Below are 26784 nucleotides of genomic sequence, written 5' to 3'. Positions count from 1 at the left end.
ACTATTTGAATTCTCTTCTACACAGATTCTTGTCTGGTAAGTAGAGTTAATTTTAACACTGACCTCATAGTGTTCTTAGAATATAGTTAAATGTGATAATCCATCAAAATCACATGGTACAGTACTTGCCACATCATCAACACCCTATAAATGCTGTTATTAGCTTATTACTAGAGCTTTACTTCAAAAGGGAGTTTGCCCTTTTTGTAAGAGTTAAAATTGAGGAGAAAATACAAAAAGGCATAAAGCATGGTATAATGGATAACCATGTCTCTCCATTCATCTTTTTAAAATCTCAACCCTTTACCACATTTCTTTGAGATTTTTAAAAAGGAATTAAAGCATGCCAGATTAAAGTTTTCCAGTGAAGCAAGGTTATGGTAAAAGAAAAGTAAGGGGAGACTGTTTAAAACAAAAGTGACTTCAGACACTTAAGCAAATGCAATGTGAGGACGTGGGTTGGACCCTGATTTGAACAAACGAACAACCCAAGACATTTTTGAGGCAATTGTGGAAGTTTCAGTGTGGACTGGCTATCAGATGATATTAAACAATTATCATTAATTTTGTTAGGTAACATAATAGCACAGTGATGACTTATGAAAATAAATAACATTATTAGTTTAAGGAAGCTATGGATTTTTTTTAAAGCAATGTCTTCTCTTTTTTGTTTTAAGATTTATTTATTTATTTATTTATTTATTTATTTAATTTATTTATTTATTTATTTTTAGAGAGGGAAGGGAGGGGGAAAGAGAGAGAGAGAGAAACATGAATGTGAGGTTGCTGGGGATCGTGGCCTGCAACCCTGGCATGTGCCCTTGCTGGGAGTCGAACCTGCGATACTTTGGTTCGCAGCCCGCACTCAGTCCACTGGAAGCTATGGATTTATAAGAAAGAAGTTTTTCTTATAAAGTTTTCTTCTCCCTTAAGAAATTACAGATACCTTGGCAATTTCAAGTACATGTTGTTTCTTCCTTTTCTCCCTCTCTTCTCTCAAGTCTACTAGCTTCTGAGGTCCCAGCTGGTATCTGGGTTTTTCTGTACCTTGGTTCAATCTGTGTCTCCAGCTAGAGTGAGTCTGCTCAAAAGCCTGGTTCTTTCCTGCAGGGAATCATGGTGCATCTGGAGGGTACTGGGCGTGTTCCCTTCGACTTGGTGTGTTCACTTAGGGTTGGCCCGACATAGATGCATCTCTCGCAGACCAGTAATGCCACTGATGGGCTGCCTTAGCAAACCGTGCGGAAGAAACCAGCAGGGGAGGACTGATGGCTTTGAAAATATTTTAATATTCCTTTCATGCGGAATCAAAGGGAAAAGGAACATTCATGGGTAGAGTCCCCAAATTTGTATTCAGACTGCATTATTTATGTCCAGGGCAATGACGGTATTTGGGTGAGAATTAAGGGAAACTGCCCTACTGTAAACCCAGTCCCAGGAGATAACCCCACATGAAGGTTACTCTCTGTGGTCATTGCTATTGCTCTTCTGCCTCTCCTTGTTTCCACATCTGTCTCTGAAGCACCTTGAGCCAGACCAACAAAGCATTAACAACCCCAACAAGCCTTTCTCCAATTGTGCGTGCACCTTCCCTGCCTCCCTACTCCCAGAAGTGGTGTGAGCATGAGTTGCCCTGGGGACTAGGTTTCCTAAATCTATGATGTTGGCTTTATTAGGTCAGGCACATGTAAACTTGTGGAAAGTTCTTTGAAGGGCTGAGTGTGCCCCTGATAATCATTATTATTACAAGGAGCAGGTTGGCTACTCTTCTAAGGGGCAGAATTATCTTCATCCCAGTGATATTGCTGCATACTTTCTGCCTAAAAGGACCAATAGCTTCCTGCTTCTCATGTCCCGTTTTACTTCTCCAGAGCTACCAGCCAAAATCAAACTAGAGTTTCTTTTGTCCTTGGTTGAAAAGAAAGTACTCCACTTACCACGATGCCACCACACCCTCAACGTGGATCAGAGCTAATTTAGCACCTTCCCCCAACCCCTCTATTTTTAACCTCAGAAGTTAACAACTAAGTGAAAAGTTCCCTTTCAGAAAGATCTAATCAACAAAACAAACAAACAAGCAAAATATAACCAAAGACACTGAAACTGAGAACAGGCTGACAGTGGTTGACAAGGGAGAGGGGAGGGAATTTCAGGGGGAAAGGGTAAGGGTTTGCAGGAACAGGTATAAAGGACACATGGACAATAACAAGTGGGGGGGTGGAAACGTGAGGGAGGTGGAGAGGGCTTCGGTGGGTGGGCTGGGATGGGGGTAAAGGGCAGAAAACTGCACTTGAACAACAATTAAAAAAAAGTTCCCATCTTCCCATTTTCTATTGGGGACTCTTGGAGGCTTTCACTGCATTAGCTCACCCACAAGTCTTTTCTCCGATCCATTTGACCACAAGCTGCTTTTTTTGCTGTTGCTGCATGTAAGCTAGCCTGATCTGGTTCACCTCATGTTGCTTTTGAAGGCTATAAAAGCTCTGTGACCAAATGTTTAGCAGGCTGTTCAGATGTGATGGATTGACAGCTTGATCTAATTCTATTTCCTGACTTAAACACACACCTCCCCATCGTTCAAGCCAAAGGTGGAAACCCAGCAAATTACATAAGTTGTTGGAGCAGTCCAGATGGCTGGCTGCTGGCCCAGGCACACTCGGCGCTGGAGCAGTTAGAAGTGCCTGCACTGGCAATAAATTGTGGGCTCGTTTTTAATGAGAACAGTCATTTCTTTTGGCTGTGTGAATTGGAATAGTAGGGCAAAATCAGGGCTGTGATCCCCTAAACCTGGCTGCTGATTTTGCTCTGGGGCAGGAGAGGTGTCTGTGGCTCGTGGGGAGGCCTTGTCTCTATTGTTTAAACTACTAAACAGAGTGGGCAGGACAGCAGGAATTACACTGTGATACAGCCTGGCAGCCCTGTGAAGTGAGTCTGGGAGCGGAAGGAAGGAATCTGAAAAGGAAGGAAAGGATCTCACCACTAGTGCCTGCCAATTCCAGCCTTGCTCTTCTGTGTGCCCAGTGTCCGACCTCTCCCTTTTGTTGTATATCTTTGTTTTTGCAAGGTTTCAAAAGAACACACTGAGGCACAGTGTGGCTACAGTTAACTGGCTCTAAATTACAAGATTTAATTTATTGAGTCTGCTGTTTTTAGTAAGAAGATAGATAAAAAACTTTGGAGGGGCCCTGGGATCTTTTGTCTGGTCAGCCAGGGAAGCCAGGTCTGAGTCTGACCTCCTGTGCATTGCATGGATGTGACCCAGAAGCAGTTGTCCAAGGTGCCTGCCTATGTATGGCATCACATACAGGCCTTTGTCGGGGGATTGACGATTATTTCGTCCAGGTGAGCTGAGAGCTTCCTGGGACTGCTGTGCCTCCACAGAGCAGCCCCAGAGAGCTTGCCCAGCATTGTGGGGCTGCACCCTGCTAGCAAGTGGGGTGGAACAGGGATGGTCACCTGACTGTCTGCTACTCGAGTTCACCTGACATGGAGACAGTTGTGTTTGTCTTTGGTATCCCAGGTTGATCCACTCTTGCTGCTCCATGGTAAATTAGGCTCAGAGGTGCTAATCTTCTATTTTGTTGTTTTAAAATGGTCAAATATAGAAAATTACCAAAAGCATAAGAAGGTAAATGAATATTGCTCATCTCAATCACATAGTGTCTTATTTTTGATGTTTGTATTTTTAATTCTCTCTTTTTCTTTACACACACACACACACACACACACACACACACACACACACACAGTGGGTTACTTTACCCATACTGTACCATAAGTTGTATTTTCATTTAACTTATTATATATATTTTCATATGTACAGTTTAGCCATGAGTTTTGCTATTAACAACTGGAAATCCAACAACCAGTGGCTTAAATGAAATGGGGATATTTAGGCATTGGGATGTGTGATAGGTGGTCTGGGACAGATGGGGTTCCTCTGGAAGTCTTCTGGGATCCAGTTCTTTCCATCTTCCTGTTCTTCCAGCCTTAGGATGAAGGCTTTTTTCTTCCTCATCACCTGGGGATTGTTGAGATGGTCATTGCATACACTGGCCTCATGCTTGTGGTTCAGTCAGGGAGAAGGAAGGAAGAAGAAGAGTGGTGTGTGTTGTCAGAGGAACAGAAGTTTCCCAGAAAGCCCCAGATACATCTGCTTGTGACTCTTTGACCAGACTTGGGTCACATGGCCACCTAAGAGGAGTTTTCAGCTGGAGGAAATTGGGCTTCTGCATCATCAGGGGGTCAGTTCCTGTGGAGGAAGAGAAGAGTGGACCTTGTACAGAAAACTAGCCGTGTCTGTCACACTTGTTTCTAATCACCGCTCCACAGCCAGAAGTTCTTGGGTGACTTAGAAATTCCTTTAATGATTCTCAGAAATAGGTGTGTATATATATATGTAACACTTTACAGGCAACATCAGGGAAGTTTATGTATTCACAGAAACCCCTCTGGTGGCTGCTATCTACAACTCTTTCCTTAGCATAAGTTCATAGAACTACTATGCTTGGTGAACACACAGATTCATTTTTGAAGCTTGTCCTCTGTAATGACTGCCAGTTTATACTTCTGTAAGTCTTATATGGGATTGTCCATTTCCCTGAGCCCACATCTGTATTGTTACCATTGTAAAAAATCCTTAATTTTTTCAAAAGGTAAGAAATAATATCATTGTTATAATTGTTTTAATATGAATTTCTTTGTTTTTTTTTCCTAAGAGCAGGGTATTATTTTTATTTTTTTGTTTTATTTTATTTTAATTGTCGTTCAGGTACAGTTTTCTTTTACTCCCATCCCAGCCCACCCCCCCCAGCCCTCCCATTTTTCTTTTGAAATTGAATAGTCCCTATGCCCTCCTTTTGCAAATAGTTTATCCTTTGTCTACTTGCTTTTCTATTGATGTATTCACCTTTTTCTTATTGATAAGAGCTCTTTATATATTAAAGCTATGAGCTACTTTATATGATTTATTTTTGCATCAATGCATCCCCATTCTAAGATAAATATTTACTGTGAGATTTATTTTGGCATCAAAACAATGTAAGGTGGAGATCTACCTTGATTTTTTCCCTCCAGTTGATTTTTATCTTAACACCATTACTTTTGAACTGATTTGAAATGCTCCAAGATGATTTAAGAAGTATAGCAGTGATTTTTAAGCATGTTGCATATGGAAAAGTTAGTTGTTATGGAAGAAACTGCATGAGCTGCCATGCTTTAAAAAAAGACTCCCCTTTTTTTTTCATGGCTGATACACTTCTGGGAGGGAGGAAGCTTGGGTTCTATGCCTTGCCCTGGTACTGACTTCTTAACTTTCTTAGTGTAAACAAAACTATAAGTGATTTAGTTTAATACCCGAAGTGCTGGTAGACAGAATGCAATTTGCTCTTCCCAGATCTGAAGAGCTAGCTAAGTCCTTAATTCATTTTTAATTATGTAACCCCTGAGAGCGGTTGGATTGACACTTTTTAAGTTAATGTAAACTGAGTGTAGGATGTGCATTGACAACACTTCAAGTGTCCTTGGTTCATAATGTCATTCATCAGATGTTTGTTGAATGCCATCTTTGCACAAAGCTCTCTGGTATCTGCAGGGATAGATCTATTGCTTTGCTATTATTTCAGAGTGGAAGCAATGAATGTCAGGGGTAAACATGGTGCTTTTTAAACAGAAGACATGACTTTAGACTGAGAGAGTTGAAGATGGCTTTGCAGAGCAGGCACCCATAAGGAGGACTTTGAGGGATATGCATAGGCAGGGATGGGTGGAAAGGCTTTCTTGGCAAGAAGTATGGCAATGAGAATTCTCAGATAGGAAAGCATGGGGCACGTGTAGGAAATAGTTATTGCAAGTAGCTGAGGCCTGAGGTTTGGGAGAAGGAAGTGGGAAGTAAGACAGGAAATATTGAGGCCTGCTTGTCAGAGGCCTTACATAGGAATTTGGACATTATGCTGTGAGGGATGATGTGATGATAAAGGATTTTAAAACAGGTGTAATTTCAGAGCTGGGCCATGTGAAGGATGTGTTGGCAGGGGGAGGGCTGAAGTTAGAGCTGTTTGGCAATATTCCAAACAGGAGGTGCTGAGCTCCCCAACAGGAGTCTTTAGACTGAAATAGAAGGGATAGGGATATAATCATTTTGAAAACAAAATTGGTTATTGTCACCTGATTAGATGTGGGAGTGAAAAAAAAAGGACTTTAAGATTTTAAATCCATGTTGCTGAGAAAAAGTGATGCCATTAACCACGATAGTGATTATTAACTACTGTTTACTGAGCATTTACTGTGTGCCAGGCACTGAGCCAGCTGCTTTACTGCCGCTATCTTGTCCTTCAGTTTAGGTGGAATGGTTTCTGTTTTACAGATGAGCGCAGTGGGGCACAGAGAGGTGTTGCAACTACCAAGGAGTAGAGTTAACCGAGTGTAGGATGTGCATTGACAACACTTCACAATGTGAAAATAGGCTTGTGTATTTTTTCCTATTAAATGGCCTTGTATCAACCCATTAAAAAGAACTCCTAAGTTAGCTGCTTGTTCACAAGTTTTAAGGTGTTACCCCTCCTATTGTTTCAAGAAACCCTCCTTGGTGGCAATAGGAAGAACAGACTCTGGGTTTGAGGTTAAGGGAAATTCCCAGGTAGCATTGACCAGCAAGCAAGTAGTTAGAAACAGAGGTGTGCTGCTAAGGAAGCTGGAAGGGAGAGGAGGTTGGGGTTGCAGGTTTAGGGGTGGGGTGCCATCTGCACAGAGGCATTTGTTGAATCCATGGGAATGGGTGGCAGTTCAAAGTATTTTGTGTAAAAAGAGAGTGCAAGAAAGAAAAAGAGCCAAGGAAGGAGCTTTGGGAATTTTTTCTTTTTTAAAATGTATTGATTTTTAGAGAGAAGGGAGAAAAACATTGATTTTGTTGTTGTACTTACTGATGCACTCATTGGTTGCTTCTTGTATGTGCTTTGACTGGAGATCGAACCTGCAACCCAGGTATATCAGGATGATGCTCTAACCAATTGAACCACATCCAGGGCAAGCTTTGGGAATTTTTAACGAGTAAGCTATGGCACTCTCAAAGTATATAGCGCTGATAGGAGTGTAAATTGGTTAATTCCTTTTGGATGGTTAATCCATCCAAAAACTAATAAAGTTGAATATGCAAGTATCTTACAGTGGTCTCTGTTGGAACTACTCAGCTTTGCTGTTGTGGCACAAAAGCTGTAAACCACATGTGAATGACTGAGCATAACTGTTTTCAAGAGTATTTACAAAAGATGGGCAGACTGAATATGGCCTGTGGGTGATAGTTTGCTGACCTGGCCCCAGAAAACTCACCCATGTGTACAAAAGGAGACAAGGAAAAAGTTGTTCACTGTAGTGTGCTTTATAATAGTGAAAAATTGGGAATAACCTATATTGTTCATCTATATAAAAATGTATAAACAAAATCTGGCTTATTCATTTAATGAATAGTTTACAGTGGATAAAATGAGCAAACCTGGACTGCATTTGTCAACATGGATAAATCTGAAGAACATAATAGTAAATGAAAAAGCAAGTTGCAAGGTTAGATACATAGATGGTATAATGCCATTTATGTACATTTTGAAAACAAAAATAATGTGTTGTTCACAGATGTGTGCACACATAGTGGAAGTGTTGAAACATGCATAGGAAAGATCCATACCGTCTTTGGGGCAGTGGAAGAAAGGAACAGAGGTTGGGCTAAGGGAGCAGGATGTTGAATTTCTTAGAGGGAGATCTCAGTTGAAAATAAATTTAGAAAACTGCTAGCTAGCATCTGCTAAATGTGCATATCATGAGTCCCTGGGTGACTGTTGAATGATTTTCTTTTTTACTTTTATATAATCTCAAAATATTTCTCTGTGTGTACGCATAAAATATACACAGTTGCATACAAGTACATATGCATACAATACACAGTTGATCTGTGGATTTCATAAATGTGAGTCTACTTACTGGCTAAAATTTATTTGCAATCTCCCAAATCAGGACTTGTGGTGCTTTTGCAGTTATTCACAGATAGGCATAGAGCAGAGAAAAATTTCAGTTGCCAAGACACACACGTCCCCAGCTGAGGTTGAACTAGATGACCTGCCATCTTCTTGTTTCAGCTCTCGCACCGTAAATGTGTCTTTGCTTTCTTTCTTTTTTTTTTTTTTGGCTACTTGGTGCCACACATATGCATTTTTTATGCTTTTTGTTGGTGATTTCTGTTTAAAATGCCCCCAAGCCTGGTGTTGGAGTGCTGGCCAAGTGTTCCCAAGCACAAGCCCGTGTTTCCAAGCATAAGAAGGCTGGATGGCCTTCTGGGGAAAACATGTGCTCGGTGAGCTTGCTTAGGCATCAGTTACAGTGCCATTAGCTGTGAATGCAACATTAGTAAATCAACAGGATGTGTTAGATGAGGTGTGTTTAGATGTGTGTACATGTGTTTAGGTGTGTATTAGATGAGGAGCACTCATAAAACAAGGTTATGTGTTGATCAGTCCATGAAAATGTGACTGGAGGCTTCTGGGAATCTAACCCTGTATTTCCCCCAGCTGCAAATAGTTCACTATTTGCTAACTGAGTCTTTACGATAACTTTAAGGGCCATAACTACTGTGAATAATGAGAGAATCAACTGTGTATATGTAAGTATATATGTATATTTATAATTTTATATTTATGATTATTTTATATTCATATATAATGAATATTATATTGACATATAGTTTACATATATATTTTTGTAACGAATTACAAAAGCTTAGCACAGGACAGAGGAACCTGCAGAGATGCCTGTGAAGCAGGGTTGGGTAGGGTTCAGGAAAGATGAACATTTAAAGGAAACAGGGTAATCGATCATATCAAGTGGTGTAGGAAGGGGCCTTGAGGAGGCCTTGGGATTTGTGTGTTTATATGTCTCGTTCTCAAGTTTAGGTCACAAGCAAGGCATGTCCTAATCTCTCCCATCCCTAGCAGCCTTAGTCTTCCCAGTTGCCTTTGGCTGCTGCCTCTTCTTGTAACTGAGTTTAGTGGCTATGTGTGTGGTGTGCTTTGGCTCTCACTAGAGAAGAAGCAAGAGAGGCTTGGGCTGGGCATTTTGTACTGCTGATGTGAACACTAATACCCCCTGCCTTCTAGATCAGCTTTAAAACCCATTGTTCAGTTAGCTGAGCTAGTCTTTGATCTGCAGCCTTCCGAACCCTTTCCTTTCCAGTCCTAACTCCCTGTTCCTCTAAATGTACAGGACACTTTATTCATAACGAATTGTCAGCCAATCCCAATTTAGCAGATTGCTGATAAGACATAAAGTGCCACCCTCCCATTGTAATATAAAACCCTTTAAGTCAATGGAGTCTTGACACAATTGCCTGTCTGGACCTAGAAGTTCATTTTTGATGGTGGGATATTAAAAGGTTAGGCAGTGAGGGAACCTGGAATTTTAACGTAGATCTGTTTCAGACCCCCATCTTTTTATAAAAGATAGATACTTCTATTAAGAAACCAAAGTAATAAAACAAAGTAAAATATTGGCTCCTCTTTTTGATAGATTAGGAAATTCAGATCTGGAGAGAGGGAGAAGCTTGATCACCGTCACCCAGGAAGTAAGTGGCTGGTCAAGATCACTATTCTTGTCAGCTCCCAGGGCTCCCTGCCCACTCCGATAATAGCTGTGCACCCCTCCAAATTAGCCCTAAGCATATATACGTACAGGGGTGGGCAAAAGTTGGTTTACAGTTGTAAGTATATGAAACACACAGTTTATTCTTGTATTATTTATTTGTATTACAACTTTTGGTTAACCCTGTATATTTAGGTGTTTATGAAGCTCAGCATACTTACTCCTTTATCCTGTCAGCTTAGTGGGTAGGGAGCAGATGCCAGTTTTGTTAATACTGCGAGGACCCCCCAGAGGTTGTATGCATCAATTTTGTATGACACTTTCAAGGTGGTGGGAGAGAAGCAGGAGAGGTAGGTTAGTGCTACTTGTTCCTAAATTTATGTTTTGAACCAGTGAGTTTCAAATCTGGACTGTGACTCAGAAGCACCTATAAATTATATTTACAAACTAGAACTAGAGAAGTTAAGATGGATCATAAACTTAAACATAACAGGTAAATCTGTAAAGCTTTAAGAAGAAAATAGAACAAAATCTTTGCAGTCTGGGGTTAGGAGAGGTTTCTTAATAGGATACAGAAAGCAATAGCTCTAAAAAATTGATTTTATCAAAATTAAAAACTTGTGCTTACCAAGAGGCACCATTAAGTTTAAAGGCAAGCCACAAGTGAGAGAAAATTATTTGCAAAACATACATCTGACAAAGGATTTATATCCAGAAGGTATAGACAGCTTATGAACTCAGTAATAAAAAAAACTCAATGAAAAGATGGACAATATTTGAGATGGACAATATTTGGACAATTCTTTGCCACCTAGCAAAAGAATTCAATGTCCAAGTAAGCACATGAAAAAGTACTCAACATTATTAATCATCAGGAAAATGCAGATTAAAACTATAATGAGATACTATGACATATCTACCAAAATGGCTAAAATTAAAAGATTGAAAACACCTGTTTTTCAAAATTAAAAGATTGAAAAAACTGTTGGTAATTATGTCTTGTAACCTGAACTCTCATACTATTGGTGGGAATGTAAGATAGTGCAGCCACATTGGAAAAGAGCTTGGCAGTTTCTTATGAAGGAACAAAAATAAAACCTACCCTGTAACCCAGCAATCTCACTCCTAGATATTTATACAAGAGAAATGAAAATATATGTCCTCCAAAGAACATAGAGAAAACATTTCAAGCAGCTTTTTTTAATGATAGCAAGACAGGGAAACAGGGAACAGCCTAGGAGTCCATGAACAGGAGAATCAGTAAAAAGACTGTGATGTGTTCAAACAATAAAACACTACTCAGCAACAAAACTGAAAGTACTGATTCATGCCACAACATGGAATTTTATGCTAAGTAAGATAAGACAACCATAAAGGAGTACATACTGTATGATGCCATTTGAATGATGTTCTAGAACAGGTAAAACTAATGGTGGGAGTGAAATACAATGGTGTGTATGTGTGTTTGTATGTGTGCGTGTTTTTTAAGATGGAAAGAAGCCAAGAGAACTAACTGAGGTGATGGAAAAGTTTTTATATTGATAGGGGGTTTTAAGGTACATGGATGTGTATGAAATTGGCACAACTCTTGATTGGCACACTTAATAATTGTGTGTTTCATTGTAGGCAAATTTTACCTATAAAAGATTAATAAACAAATGGTGAACTTTAGTAAATTTTATGCATACTGAAGTGTTTAGATAAGAGGTGCTGATGTCTACAAGTTATTCAAACAATAAGACAGACTAATGGATGATAGATGCTAGATATGTGATAAGACAAATGTAGCAACATGTTAACAATTATAGAATGGAGGTGATAGAGGTGCATATTCGCTGTCAGTTCTTTCATCTTTTCTCAATGTTTGAAAATTTTTTATTGTTAAGTGTTGAGAGTAGGGGGTGGATGTATTGTTCTGGATGGCCTGGCCTAAGCCATACTGTCTGTTTTACCCCTGGAGTGAGAAGTAGAGTGAACTCTGCCAGTGGTGGGGAGGTGTGAGCCCCTAGCAGGGGTGTCAAACCCATTTTCACCAGCGGCCGCATCAGCCTTGGGGTTGCCTTCAAAGGGCCAAAATAATTTTAGGAGTGTATAAATCTAACTACTCCTTAACTATTAAGGAGTTGAAATTACATTTGGCCTCTTGAAGGCAACTGCAAGGCTGACGTGCTCCCTGGTGAAAACGAGTTTGACACCCCTGCCCTAGAGGGAAGGGGGGTGTAGTTGCATAAATAAGAATGAATGAATGAATGAATGAATGCTGAGTAGTCAAAGAACAAATGATTATTTTCTAAGGGCTCTGATGGTCTCAACTTTATCCTTTACCCCAGTAATTGAGTGTGGGAAATCATGGGGAATCTTGATAAACTTCCTCCCTTTCACACTGTATGGAGATGAAGAAGGGCCCAGCCTCTTAACCTTTAACCTCTAAAGACAGAAGACTTCTGGAATCTACCTTTCCATTTTACAAGCCCCATTGTGCTCCTTGGAGGTTGTAGGGAAACACAGAGATCCCCCTTGTCACAGAGCTTGGGATCCCTTCCCCACCAGGGACTATTCCCAGACCCCTTCCTGCAAATGCATAGGTTGATGTCAGGATTATCCCTGGAGTTAGGGTGGGACCTGTATCTGAGTAAGCTCAGGCTCAAGTGGTCTGTGGAAAAGTGTAGTACTCTGACCTCACCTGTGTTGGATAAATTCACCTCCTGCCTCTCAAATGGCATTGTGGGGATTCATGAGATCACTGTAAATGCCACTTGCCTTAAATCCTTTGGAGGAAAGGGGAACTGGAATTCCAAAAGTATAGGTTTTGTACTGTAACTTACTCTCTGGATGTCTGGATGTGTCTTACTCTTAGGGTCTCTGGGCCAGACCCTGCCTGGGCAGCAGAACCTCATAAGCCTTGATTTTGGGATCATGTATACTTTATAAGGTTCTCTTCTGCTGACAGAGAGTGTCACTGTTTTCAAAGACATGGAGCATGAGAGATAAGGAGCACAGAAAGCCATTCTGTCTGAGACTTTAGTTTTGGTCTGGGGTACAGGGAGATAGTCCTTCCTCTCCTATGGAAACAGCGTACTGATGGCCTAGTGAGCTCACATCCACTTTCTAATGTTACATCAGCCTGAGGCCGGAAATGTGAAAGCCAGCAGGCTGCTCGCACTGTGAGCTGGCCACATCCTACATACATGTCACTTCACACGATGTCTGCTTAACTGTTGTGCATTTGATAACAAGTCAGCTTGTGTCCTTTGCATTGTCTTTAAAAATTTTCTAAAGTATTTTTCTGACTTGTACATTACTTAGAGTTCTTTTTCCCTTTTTTGCATCCAGTGTTTGTTTACATTGGCTGTGACTCTGATCTTGGGTTGAAAGCTAGGGAAGTTGCTTATAAGGGTTTTCAGGATTTCTGACTATGAAATGCAAGGAAATTGCATAATGTTGCAGCATTTCCTCTTCTTGTTGCTTGTGTGTTACCCAAAATACAGTAGTTCCTTCTAGAAGCTTGCAGGAATTTGGCAGCTCCTAGCCTCTGATAGTCTATTGCGGTCTGGAGAGTCACTGTTATCCTGATTTGAGGTTGAATTTTTCTTGAGGTCAAACAGCAAAGCTTCCTGAATTATAACTATGGCAACAGTGTTTATATAACACACAAATCAAAGTCCTATTGGAGAGGGGGAGCACCCACAACAATCAGTGTTAGTAACCCCAGAAACATTTTGTTCCTGCTGAACTCAACAGGGGGAAAAAAAAAACAAGTTACAATACATGGCCGTACCACGTCTCAGGATATCTGGGTGTAACCTACAGCCGACACAGTCCAGGAGGAGCTATTTCCCCTTTTCCATTGAAGTTAAATCTGCTTTATTCGAGATTTACCACAGGGAAGTGCAGTAAGTACCATCAACACTCACTATGTGAAAGCATCACTGTAAGGATGAGGGTAGTTTACCCATTGAGGTCATTATAGCTGCTTCTGACCCACTGACAAAGACTGAGGTGAAAGAATGTATGTCTTTTTTCATGAGCTCCTCGTCCCTCAATCAGGAGCAATTTCTCAGGCATTGACTATATGCCCAGCACAGTTAAATACTCCAGAGAAGTATAATAACTAGTCATCAAGAACTTATTTGGAGATCAGAAGTAATGGAAAATGAAGAATGAAAAATTGTATTATGAAGTATTAAATTCTATACCTTAGATTGTTAGAACAGTTAGCAGTCAAGGAAGGGAGATATTAGGGTGGTCTGCAGTCATCATTAAGTTAGGAAATCTTTCTGGCTGAAGAGGAAATAGAAATAACACTTTTGAGCACTTTCAGGCACTGTTAGACTATTTCTAACTCTCCCAAAGCCCTCACAAAGTACTTTTTCTTAGCTCTACTTTGTGATGAGAAAACAGACTCAGCACATAGCTAAAAAGTGGTAGAACAGGCCTGAATGCCAGGTCTCTGGAGCCTGTGGCAAACTATGTTGACCACCCTACTTCGCCTCACCCAAATGCATTTTCCTCTGTTCTGGAATGTGTGTACAGGTGAAAAGTCATGCTAACGATAATTAAACCTCAAATGAAGTTGAATTTGTCAGCTCAGGAATGCTCAGAGCTGCCTTCTAGATAAAGTGGAGCTTAGTCCTCTGAGTCACAATGACATGCAGCCATCCTCCCTGCTTGAGCGGACCATTGTGGAGCTTATCTTAAGTGTAGTCATTTCTGCCCAGCTGAAATCTGCCTTCCTCCACTTCACTTTCATCTCTGCTCAGAATAGTAAATTTTCTTCTCACACATGACAGCCCTGCGAATGTTTGAAGACTGGTATTGTGATACCTTGGAGGCTCCTCTTCTCCAGGCAGAGCTGTGGCTTAGGAAACACATCTTGCAGGAACAATGTGTATGACAAATGGAGGAGGGAGAGAGGTGAAGAGGGAGAGAGGGAGAGAGAGAGTGATTGGGGTGGGGGCAGAGAAAGAGATACCAGCAAGACGAGGGAGAAGGCCTGGCCAAGGTCAGCCCAAGGTCAGACAAGAAGACAAAACCTGACTGAGGGCAGTAGAAAAAGAAATGGGGATGAGGAATTGATTTTAGATATATAATAATGAAAGACTTGATCAGTATTCAAACTGATTGGATATGTGAGGCAGAAAAAAGGGGGGCAACGAAGATACTGTTTTCTTTCCTGCACTACTTTATTGCATATTTTTTTGTTCTTCATTCTGGAGTTCCCTATGAAGCTTAACTAGGCTTTTCTCTCATTAGCTTTTTTTTTGTATTTGCTACTACTCTTGGCTGCAAGCAACAGAAATACTACTTTTTTTTTTAAAGGATGTTGTTGGTTCACTCATGGAAAGAGCAGGGAGGAACCTCAGATGCATTTAGATAAAAGAGCTCAAACAATGCCATTGAAATGCAGTCTCCATATCAGGCTCCACTTTCCTTTAACCTGTTTTACTTAGGCATTGCCTATATGGTGGCAGAGTTGACAATAACAGTGCCAGGTGTGTATCCTATTCTCCCAGCAACACAGCCATGCCTCTTTTCCAGCAGTTGTAATAAAAAGTGTTAAAAAACAAGAATTGTTGATTGTGTTTGGCCTGGGGTGAATCACACGCCCAGGTGGATGCCATGTCTGGATCACATGTCCAAACGTGAAGATGGAACTGGGTCTGGCCTCCCCAGACAACATGGACTTGGTGGGGGGTGGCTCCCCAAGGGAAATGAGGGTGGTATCCCTAGAAGAAAGGGAGCATGGATGCTGAGCAGGGAGCAGTAGCAGGGGTCCAGAGCACTTTGTTTCTCCGGTATTGCTGAGGAATTACGCAAGAAGTGAGGCCTTTGTATCTTTAGGTGTACAGAGCAACAGGTAAGGAACTCATGGAAAAGAAAGCATAATTTTCTGTCCATTGTCATTGTCACAATCATATTGAACAGCAAGCAGTCACTTTTTTTTACCAGTAGGCTGGAGTGTTGGTACGCAAGGAGGCTTCAGGAGCCTTCTATTTGCTGGGCTGTTTTCCAGGGGTCTCTGAATCCTAAGGTGCCTCTGTTGCACAGGATGGGGAGACTCAGTACCATGAAGTCTAGTCACCTCATCTTTAGGTCCCATTTCAGAACACTGTGGTGACACCAGGCCTCTGAAACTATTAGCAGCTTTTGTTGTCACTTGTTGGGTATAGAGCTAACATATCAGCAGTATACCATAGAAAACAAATGGCTGTGTGAGGGATTTTGATAGGCTTGAGTTAAGCCAAATAAGATAAATCTGTGTTATGTTGTATCATAATAAGGTCTGAACTGTGTATGTCCATTCTTCTGTAGGTAAAGATTCTGAGAGAGTTTGCCAGATGTGTAGGAGAATGAGGTACAATCACCTGGAAATGATAAATCTGGCTTACCTTTTCTGTCTGGTCAATGCACCAATTCATTGTTCCCCTCAGTTCCAACATGGGAATTTTTTTTTTTTAATTTCAGTCTCTCTTTTATTCCTCTACTCAAAAACTGTTTATCTAAATAACACTTAAAGAATGGCCCTACTATATGCCATTATTGAACCTTCTTTACATGTAATCCTTCAGGGCAAGAGCAAGATTTTCATATTTCTTCAAGAACAGGTCATCAGGAAGAGCCATCAGATATATTTTTATTGGCTTCACTTTCAAGAGCTCCTCCCTAAGACAGCAAATGCAACACTAGTAGCAGTGGAAAGGCAAGCCAAAGGGAATGTTGCTAGGTGAGAAAGAGAAAGGCAGCCACAGCCATTTCATTCCTATTCTCTCAAGCATGTCTTATCGCTCAGGTGGTGGTGATGAGAGGCACATTTCTCCTGGTAGGAGGAGGAGCCAATGCCTAGTTCCCAAGCTCTGGCCCCTCAAGTTGAGACACATCCTTATTTACTGCAAACTGTTCAGACTGGTTTTATACCCACATGCTTAAGATTCAACAGTTCCTTCTCAAAGGCTTTTCTGAGTGTGGCCTGTGTTCCACCATGAGAAAAGAGAATCTCTGATCCAAAAACTCATGTGGCATGAGTGGCATACCACAGACCGAGTGTCTTACTATAACTTCTCAGGGGTGTTACCGAAACACCCCTATATTCAGCCAGTTAATGGAGTTCACTGAGTATTTGAGTATGGTGTTCTATTAAGAAATCTACCTGCCATACAATCCTTGACAATACTGGCCAGCTCACTCTGTGTGGTCATAGTTTTTAGGAAGGATATGATTTAAGCATCCCAAAGTGTCTTGAGCTGGTTGTGTTTTTCAGTTACTGCTCTACTTTATTAATTAGAAGTTTGTTGAATTACTGTTATGTTCAAATTGGATGGAAATTTTGTGCTTATATAATGGCTGCATTGTTGCCATTTTAATTATAGCTTAGCTTCTTTTGAGTTCTTTGTTAATTGCCAAGCTGTTTTTACCCTGGCAAGCAGGACTAGGTAGGGAAGTTGTGGTTGAGTATAGTCGCTAGTCTAGAGGACTTTGTGGCCTTGGAAAATTATTTCACCTGCATGATGCTGTGCTGTACAGGCAGTGGTAGTACCCAAGGATAGGCCTGGGGATGAAGTAAAATCAGGTAAATGTTTAGTATGGTACCTGGTTATAATCAGTGGTGACAATGTGGTCGGCGGTGGATTTATACTGTTAAATGTAACCATCCATTTGACTTCTGTTAAAACAAAATTGAGAACCTATTGCTCTAAAAGTTGACTTTAGATAGTCTCCCTTCCTTTTGTCCCTTAATTGGTTTTGGTTGGTTAAATTACAGTGCTAATGAGACCAGTGTCACTGAATCCCTGAAGCTACATTCTCATGCTTAGCCGATTATCCCAGAGGGCAGCGACTTTCAACCAGTGTGCCATAAGAACTTTTAAATATGCACTACCTGACTATTTAGTCAGGGTCACTGACCTCTTTTCCCTTACATTGTCAAATAAAAAAATGACAACATCTAACACAACAATAGCTGTGAGATGTGAGTAAATCAAATTTATACCTATTTTTTTGTCAGATAGGCAAAACATATGTTTTTGGTCTGCCACAGAATTTTAGTAATTACTTTACACGTGCCATGAGATGGGAAAGGTTGGAAATCGCTGCCCGAGGAGTTAAGTGTGAAGACAAGGGAGGAAGAGGGTGACAGTGTCAATGATGGAAGTGGGTCTTTACAGACTACTCTGTGGGCTGTAGCATTTGTGTCCCATACTCTCCTTTAAATGTTGTGTGTCTGGTATTTCATTTAATTTTCACAGCAACTGAAGAGATAAGGAATATTAGTACCCTTATTTTACAGGTGGCAGGACTGAGGTTTAAAGTTGTTAAGTCATTGGAATGCATAGCCAGTAATGGCAGAGCTGGACTTTGAACCTAAGCAACAGATTACTACAAATGTGTCACCACTGACAGAAACAGTTCAACAAAGCAAGTCCTAGTGGTGGGGATCCATTGTGTCACACAGTGAAGGGCCAGGATATCTGATGGTGTAGAGCCAGCTTAGGTAGTATTTTAAGTTGTTCGCCTGTAGTTCTGTTTTGTGTGTCTCCACATTGGCGTGTCAGGGAAACAATGAGGTGGGAGGAGTTAAGATATACTGGGCCACTTGGAAGAGACCTCTGGAGTTATGGAGCTTAGGCCTGAGTTCAAGTGCAGTTTATGTAGGAGCAACAGTTTTAAATAAACTTGCTTATGAATCTATTTCTCCAATACCTTTATTTTGTCCAGATTGTGATCCCAACTGTGATGTGGCAAATACTAAAACAGCTGTGTATCAGAGGGAAAAGAGGAGATTGTTTTGTCTAATTTTTGCTTTATTTATGCCTTTCATTTATGTTAAAAGAAATTCCTCTCTGTGCTTTCTTAGTAAGGCCTGGATAATGGTCATAAAGGTTACCCGTAGAAAAATTCTGGGAATACAAATGATTCTGTAGTCACTGTTAATTCTCTGGGGACATATAAATTGAATTCGCTCAGCAGTGAACAGAATTTATTGCTAAATCACATTTTAGTGCAGAGGAAGCATATGAAGGCTTTCCTCACCCTCCTTTGATTTATTAAATTGCACTCCCATTGTAGCTTCTGGGTGAGGACTCATAGAATTGCTGTGCCCTGTGATTTGTATCAAAGACCCACTTTCCTGCCTGGTGTTTATCTTCAGGATCAAGCCTTGTGATTCAGAGAGAATATGAAGTGTTAGTTCTATGTTAGATGCCAGCTTGTTGTATAGGTTGGTAGTCAACGCCTCGGTCTGGAGTCAGAAGACCATTCCGAGTTTCATTTTCTCTGTGACTCAAGGCACATTTTTTCTTCCAGTGACTTGCCTTCCCTAGCTGCCCAAGGACATCTCATCATCTTTATCATCGTCGTCATCATTATCACTGCCACTACTATCATTGTCATCATCACAATGCCTTTCTTATTGTGTGGTTAGTGGTTATGAGCTTGGGCTCTGGAGGTAGACTGTAGGAGTTCCTCTCTGGATTCTGGCCTCCTCCAGCTACCTAACCTTGGGCAAGTGTTCTCATCCCTCTGATGTCTCAGATTTCTCATCTATATTCGTATTAACTGATCAGTCTTCCTAGAAGCCATAGTCAGAATTGTTTCGTGTTTCATGCCCCCTTGAAGTGATCCTGTAGAACTGGGTTCTATCTTCTGGAGACAAAGGTTCTGGAGGTACTTACTGGACAGTAGATGAATCTGAGATAGCTCTGCTAATCATAGGCCAGAAGCCACTGCCAAAGACCTTTCATTTCAGGAAATTGCCCTTGCCTTTGAACTTCTCTCTGACACTAGAGGGCAACTATGATTTCTACAGGTTTCCCCAGAACATTTCTAAAGGGTGAATTGTATACCCTTTACCTCTGCCAGTGTGGAGGGTATATATGAACCACAGACTTCTGGGGTGTCTTGGTAGTTGTGTGCATTTGCCACTGCCTGGAAATGTAAAAGAGGATTTGAACATCCCTTTAGAGGCAAGATATAATAGTACACCACCTCCCAGCTCGGTGTCCTTGGACAAACCGCGTCAACCTCTTTGGGCCTCAGGTTCCACATTTGTAGACTGGGCATAACACTAGTAGGCAGTTTCAAGGATGAGATGATGTCATGTTGTACTTGGTAAATGCTCAGTAAATAAAGACATTCCCTCTTAGTGCTGTTAGTTCTCTTAGTGCAGGGGAAGCATATGAAGATTTTCCTCACCCCCTCACTTTCCTCACGGTAAGAGGATACCACCCTTTCACCATGCTACCATCTGATCTTTGTGATGGTGAGGCTGCTTCCAGACTCCCTGCCTTCCTGATTGGGTCATGTAGTCACGCACTCCTGGCGGGCATGGTTTATTAGCTTCATTTCAGAAGTCATTTTCTTTGGCTCATTTACCCAAACCAGACAGAGATTAATGGCCTGGCCTCAGACGATGGGGCGGTACATGTTTCTGGTGCCTTTGGCTCATTGATCACACCTCTCCAACTTGGGGGAATGCTTGGGTGTTCCAGGCAGAGGTGTCCTGAGACCCAGGAAACATGGAAGGAAAGTAATTTGGTGCAAACTTACCTCCTCATTAGGGAGAACTGAAAGCCTTGAATTTTGCTATTTCCTCTGGATTTTGCCATTTATAAATAGGAGCAAGTGTTTCTGGGATAGAATGAATTTCGTGGAAGGGATAGCTGGAAGAAAAAATACTTGCCAAAATATGGTTTCTTTTCCTGCACTTTACTTGCCCAACTTTCCAAGCTTAGTGAACACCACTCACCATGGATCACTGGTCCCAGCTATTATGAGTCTACCCACTTCCCTAGCAGGTCACAAGGCCGTGTAGGATCCTGACACTGCACCTCTGCCCCATCCTTAGCTCCTACCTTGTACTGTTTGCCAACCATCTGGCCTTCCTCCCTCCAACCCGCACATGCTGTTGGCCCTGGCCCCCGGGTCTTCCCAAGGAGGTCCTCTCTCATGGAGAGAGAGGTCAGGTCTTGTACAAATGCCACCTCTTCAGAGAAGATGTTCCTCACCTCAGGTCCACAGGAGACTTTTATTTTCTCTATTCTAGTTATGGATATTTGAATATCATATTTGTGTATTTGTTTATTTCTGTTTTCTTCCCTAGTAGGCAGGTTCCAGGAAGCAGAGGTCATAGCTGTTCTATTCATGCATATCCCTAGTATCTAGAACAGTGCCTGGCCATTACAAGCACACAGTAAATTTTTGTTAAATGCATGAATGAATAAACAAATTAATGAATTGCTACCAACTTTAGAAATCACCCATTAAAGAGGTCTTACACTTTCCAAAGCCAGTATCCCCTCATTTGATAGTCACATGAATAAAGCCAGTACAAGCAAAGGAAAGGGGGACATTTGGGTACTTGGAGTCTTAGCTTCAATCCCAGACCCTCTGGTAGTCCTTGTGCAGGTTCTGTGAGTGTCAATTCGAAAAATATGATGTAGTCCAAGTTCTTCACTTGTATGGACGGGGGCAGTGCTGCTGAGGGAGAATGGGCAAATGTGTTCCCTCTGGTACAGAAAGAATATCTTTTCCGAGGAGTGTAAGTTTTTGAAATATAGGTCTATTAATCAGAAGAATGGGGTATTTTTAGAGGGAGGGTAACACTAAGCTTAATGAAGCTTCAAAGTTAGTATTTCCTATCTTTAAATCAGTTGGCAAATGTTCATCTGTAGTTATCAGGTTTAACTCATGGGCTGTACAAAAACAGGTTGGTGAACTGGATTTGGCCTGTGAGCCATAGTTTGCCAATCCTTGATATGCTGACATTATTAGATAAATCAAGCCTCTGCTTCAGAAAAATGTTGTAGTGCCCAAATCTTTCTTTGGTGATTGTGAGTCTGTTAGTATGAAAAAACATAGGATGATGCTGGTCATCATAATTTAAAAAAAAAAAAGGTATTCCAAGTGATTCTGATGGCTACCCTTGCTTGAGAACCACTTATTTAACCCTTAGAGGAACCAAGCCATGAGAAGAGAGCCATGAAAACCCTAAAAAGGATTTCTACCTGCTGGGAATACTGTAATTTGGAAAAATTAGTATACAGGGTCTGGCAAAAGTAATGCCTGTTTGAGTGTGGTTGGTAGGGTAATAATAGGTGTAATAATTTATAGTTTTAAAAGAGGTGTTATTTGTGCTGGACCAGGTATTTTGAATTTTATCAACAAAAAAATTTGTGGAAATTTCTTTTCTCCCTTGTTAGACAAGTACCTACATACTATCATTGATTTCGCCTCCTGTCCTGCAAAGCCTGGAATATTTACTGTCTGGCCCTTTACTGAGAAAGCTTGCTGACTCTTGCCATATGTCATTGTCTGTTTTACATGGGGCACTTTCCCTTTCATGATTTCTGTGAGTCATTTAAGGGGTTTCTGTTGTAAAAGTACTATGTTCTTCTTATAAAATTCAAATGTACAATAGCCTGTAAGGTAAGAAAAAGATTGGTTCCATTCCCCAGTGCTAATACTTAATAGTTTGTAATGTATCTTTTCCTGAATTTGTCACTCGTTAGCTGTGAAACCTTAGTTAATGTCTCTAAATCTCAAATTCTCCATTTGTATATAGTGATAAAACAGTTCCTACCCAGGAGAATAGTTTTGTGGATAATTTGAGATAATTCATGTGAATTGTTTAGCACATTGCCTGGTGCACAGTTAATGCTTAATGATTTATAACTAATTTAAAATGTTTTCTCTTTTTAGCTTTATATACACACATATAAAGATGGAATGTGATTTTTAAAAAGACTTTTATATTTATTTTTAGAGAAAGGAGAAGGGAGGGATAAACAGGGAGAGAAATATTGATGTAAGAGAGAAACATTGATCTGTTGCCTCTTATATGCACCCCAACCAGGGGACTGAACCTGCAACCCAGACACATGCCCTGCCTGGGAATTGAACCTGTGACTTTTCATTTTGTGGGATGATGCTGAACCAACTGAGCCATACCAGTCAGAGCAGAATATGATTTTTTTACAATAAAGTTCCACAGATGCTTCTAATGTACACATACTTAAGAACCGTTAAGTAAGTACTGGGAACTAGATAATTACAGAAGGGATTCATATTTGAGGTCTAGCTAGAAATTGTCTTCCATCATATAGCACAAACTTGGGAAAGGGGAAAGGTAATGGCTTTCTTCAGTGAACCTGTAGGGTGGTATAAAATGCACAGAGATAAATGTTTATTTCTGTTTTCCAGGTCTACAACTCGAACAAAGACAGTCAGACTGAAGGAAGTAAGTACAGCACTTTGATAATTTTCTATAGTTGGTGTTGGGGTTGGGCTCTGAGAAGTTGCTACTCCAGGGAATAGCCACCAGGAGGTGCTGTGGGCTTGTTGGGTCTGCCCCATTTTCCCCAGTGCAGCCAGAGACGCTTCCGCCCTGACTTACCATGTCAGTGACTCCAGGATGTTCAGTGAGCCTGACTGGCAAGGCTGTGATGACACTTTGCATTTTAGAACCCTTCACACTTAACAAAACATTTTCATGTACGTTATCTCAGTTAATCCTAGGTCATCTTAAGAATGTAGCTCCAATCATCACTTAAAAGTCACTTAATCCAGTAATACCCAGCTCTCCAAGAGCCCTGTCCTATTAGAATGCCAGAATTGACTTTGCCTCCTGCACAGTCTTGGTCAAAGAACTGGAGAGGCAATAACTATCTTAGTGAAACGCTTAGGAGCTTTGTTCTTTGTTGTCTCTTTGGAGAGGAAGGGGTGGAAATGGCAAGCTTTGTAATGATATTCCTCTGTGGTGGGAGTGACCCTCAGCAACCTCTGTAGAATATCCAGGACATTCCCCCTGCTGCTGGCTCTGAGCACTCTGGTTAATCATGATTTCTGAGGGCACCTGCAACCTTATAAAGATGAGGGGATTAAAATAAAACTGCTACTGCTAGAGTGTTTGGGCTGATTATCTCCTTGGTGCACAGGAAAAAAACAGATTCCTTCCAGGTTGCTATAAGGGTACAAAGGAAATCCTGTCCCACTGCCTCAGATTTGCTTTGTAAAATCTACTTGGGAAAAAATGCAAAGGTAGCTCTACCATGAATTCCAGTCAAGTCAGAAAAAGCAGTAAAACAGTACCTCTCCATGTGAACAGAAGGGTGAGCTATTTTGTGTGTGTGTGTGTGTGTGTGTGTGTGTGTGTGTGTGTGTGTGAAATCCATTATAGGACAGAGATTTTCTTTCTTTCATTCTTTCATAAAAACAGATTTTACCAGGAGTTTGATAGGAGATATTAAGTATATTTGGAATGGTGGCTTTTGGTAGGTTAAGAGGCCTGTAGGGCAGAAAAAAATGTTTTTTGTTTTTTTCCCCCTGAAAATTTGAATGAGGGAAAATTTTTTTTAAAGATTTTATTTATTTTTAGAGAGGGAAGGGAGGGAGAAAGAGAGAGAGAGAAACATCAATGTGCGGTTGCTGGGGGCTGTGGCCTGCAACCCAGGCATGTGACCTGACTGGGAATCGAACCTGCGACATTTTGGTTCGCAGCCCACGCTCAATCCAGTGAGCTACGCCAGCCAGGACGAGGGAAAATTTTTTAAAAGTAAGTATTCAAGGAAACAAGTAATTTTTTCCTTCCCTCTTTATCAGGTGGGATTGTTTTAGAGCATTTGATATCAACTCTGGCTAACTTGGGCTAACATGACAATAGCAAAAACAATAGCCATGATTATGAAGGACTGTGGAAGGCTGTGGGGTAACTCATAGTACAGTAGGATGACTGCCTAAATTCAGGATGACTAGAGCTCCCAGGAAAGAGAGCATCAGGTTAGTTTAACTTGGACCCAGCCAGGGGAAAATAAGACACCTTGATCGACAGTTTCAAGGGTAGTGCACGGAATGGGAGCAGAGTGGTTTGCCAGAGGGAAATCAGGGAACCCACTAGGACACAGCAAGCCAAAGTAACAGATGGCCATACCATGCCCCAACCTGGGACACACTACTTCTAAGGACTCAAGAACTGTGGAGGGATTGAGCAAAAAAGAAAAAGGACTCATGGACATGAACAACAGCGAGGCAATTGTGGGGTGAAGGGAGAGAGGTGGGTAGAGGTGGAAGAGGGTATAAGGGGGATAAATGGTAATGGCAAAAAAATTAAATTCCTAAAAAAAGTACTGTAAGGAATGAGAGGCATATGAATGGGGATCCCTGACCTGATGTTTCCTTGTAGCTGTGATCTTATGAACCTGCTTCTCTCTGCTTGAGATAAGTACTAATAGACTTGAAAGGTGATCCTGATTCCATTGGTGGGCATTGTCAGCTGGTTCTGCCATTCTGTAAGGCCTTTTAGGAATGTGTATTGAAAGCCTCTAAAAAGTAAATATCCTTTGACCCAACAATTTGTCCCAAAGAAAGAGACTAGAGTTCAAAGATGTCTGTGCCTTCAAGGAATTTGCTGGAACAGTGGTTATAATAGCAGAGAATTGGAGACAATCTAAATGTCCAATATCAAATTGATTAAAAATGTCATAGAGTACTATGTAGGCTTTAAAAAGAACAAGAGAGATCTAGGTATATTTATAGACATAGTGATCCATATACTGTTATTTGAAGCTTTAAAAGTTATGTTATAGAGCAATGTATTTAGTAAAATGAATTGCATATTTTATTAGTTTAGATCAGCAGTTTTCAACCTTTTTTATCTCATGGCACACATAAACTAATTACTAAAATTCTGCTGCACACCAAAAAATACATTACATTTTTTGCCGATCTGACAAAAAAAGTAGGTAGAGTTTTGCTTGATTTACAAAAAAATAACAATAGTAACTACCTATCCTTTTTGCTACAAAATGACTTTACAAAATCTATACTTGACTGTAAGGATTTCTGCTACCAAGAATTAGCCAATCAGATACAACCTTATTATGTGACGTGACTAGTAAGATGTAACTGTATTTTATGACCTATATATTTATGGTTCAGGATGGGGCATTCACACCAGATGCCTATTGTTGTATTGGTTGTTGTCATTTTTGTATTCAACAATCTTAATGGAAGAGAGGTCAGTGCCCCTGACTAAATAGTCAGGTATTGCATGTTTTAAAATTCTTGCAGCACACCAGTTGAAAATTGCTGGTCTAGATATATTGATGAAAAAAGGTTTGGAAATACAGTTTTTTCATCAAAATCTTCATCAGGAAGGAGAGTGGATTATCGAGAGGGACTGACCTTCTACTTTAAATACCTCTCCATACTTTGCATTGCCTACAGTGAGCATATATTTTACAATAGTAGCTATTAATAGATTGCATTTTATAGACTGCTTACTATGTTTGAGGGTATTTTATGCAATTGGCTCATTTAATGCTTGCAAAACTATGACATAAGTGTTTTGGGCTCACTTTTGTAGATTAGGAAATTAAATTCAGAGGATGTGATTTAATCTGAGTTCTAAGTCTAAAGGTTCTACTGTTAACCACAGAGACATTCTACCTCCCTAGGAAAAGAACAGTACAAAAAGTTCCATTTTGGGGGAGCATACACACTTGCCACATTTGCTTCTGGTGTCCAGTTATTCACAGAGCATGGAGTTGACTACTTTGAGTCTGTAATGCTTCTTCAGTTGCTTGCCCTTTCATTTAGCAAGAAGGAGGGGGAAAAGGTGGGTTAACGCACATGGGCCACTGGAAAAGTGGAGTGTAGACAGAAATTATTTTTCTGCAGTATTGAGATATTCTGATCACTGATTTCCAAGCTGGCAAACGGTGCTTCCTCACTTCCTCTGGCATTGGACCCCTATTTTCTGTCATACAGTGCCGTGGCTGCCCTGCCCCTTCTTAGTGGTTGTATTTTAGTATTTCTTGATTGCCATCATTTGCATTTTCTCCCCACAGCACCCTCTGCCACAGGTGGCACTCTTGCCCAGGGTCTGAACTCGTTTTCTGTTTATACCACGATCAAATTCCTTTTAAAATGAAGAAGTCAGTCAGTAGAATGTGAATTTTAAGAGTGGGGCATTGCTTTTTTTTTTTTTAAACCTTCGATACCCAAATTCCAAATATCTAGCATTGTCTTTCTGGAAAGTCTTTTGGTGGGAATTTGAATACCAGCATTTTATCAGAGAGCCAGAATGGACAGGTAGCAAAAGGAAATTCCTCTGGGGCACTTACAAATCCGTTACTTTCATCTTGAAATTTTTCTCAGGGCGTATAGTGCCTG

The 26784-nt window shown here is 40.8% G+C and overlaps 1 protein-coding gene across 7 annotated transcripts in view; it reads left to right on the top strand.

The window, feature by feature from the left end:
- Positions 1–26784, top strand: part of ARHGAP26 (Rho GTPase activating protein 26) — a 404595-nt gene that overhangs the window by 185280 nt on the left and 192531 nt on the right. For all 7 annotated transcript variants that reach the window (XM_045819338.1, XM_045819331.1, XM_045819324.1 and 4 more), the window contains exon 12: positions 22816–22852. In XM_045819338.1, the coding sequence (XP_045675294.1) occupies positions 22816–22852 (37 nt within the window). The remainder of the gene's footprint in view (positions 1–22815; positions 22853–26784) is intronic.

This window comes from Phyllostomus hastatus, unplaced genomic scaffold (genome assembly GCF_019186645.2).
Source record: "Phyllostomus hastatus isolate PE091 unplaced genomic scaffold, TTU_PhHast_1.1 phas_contig_150, whole genome shotgun sequence".
Lineage (NCBI taxonomy): Eukaryota > Metazoa > Chordata > Mammalia > Chiroptera > Phyllostomidae > Phyllostomus > Phyllostomus hastatus.
The sequence above is the reverse complement of the archived record's forward strand: the minus strand, read 5'-3'. Positions and strand labels throughout refer to the sequence as shown.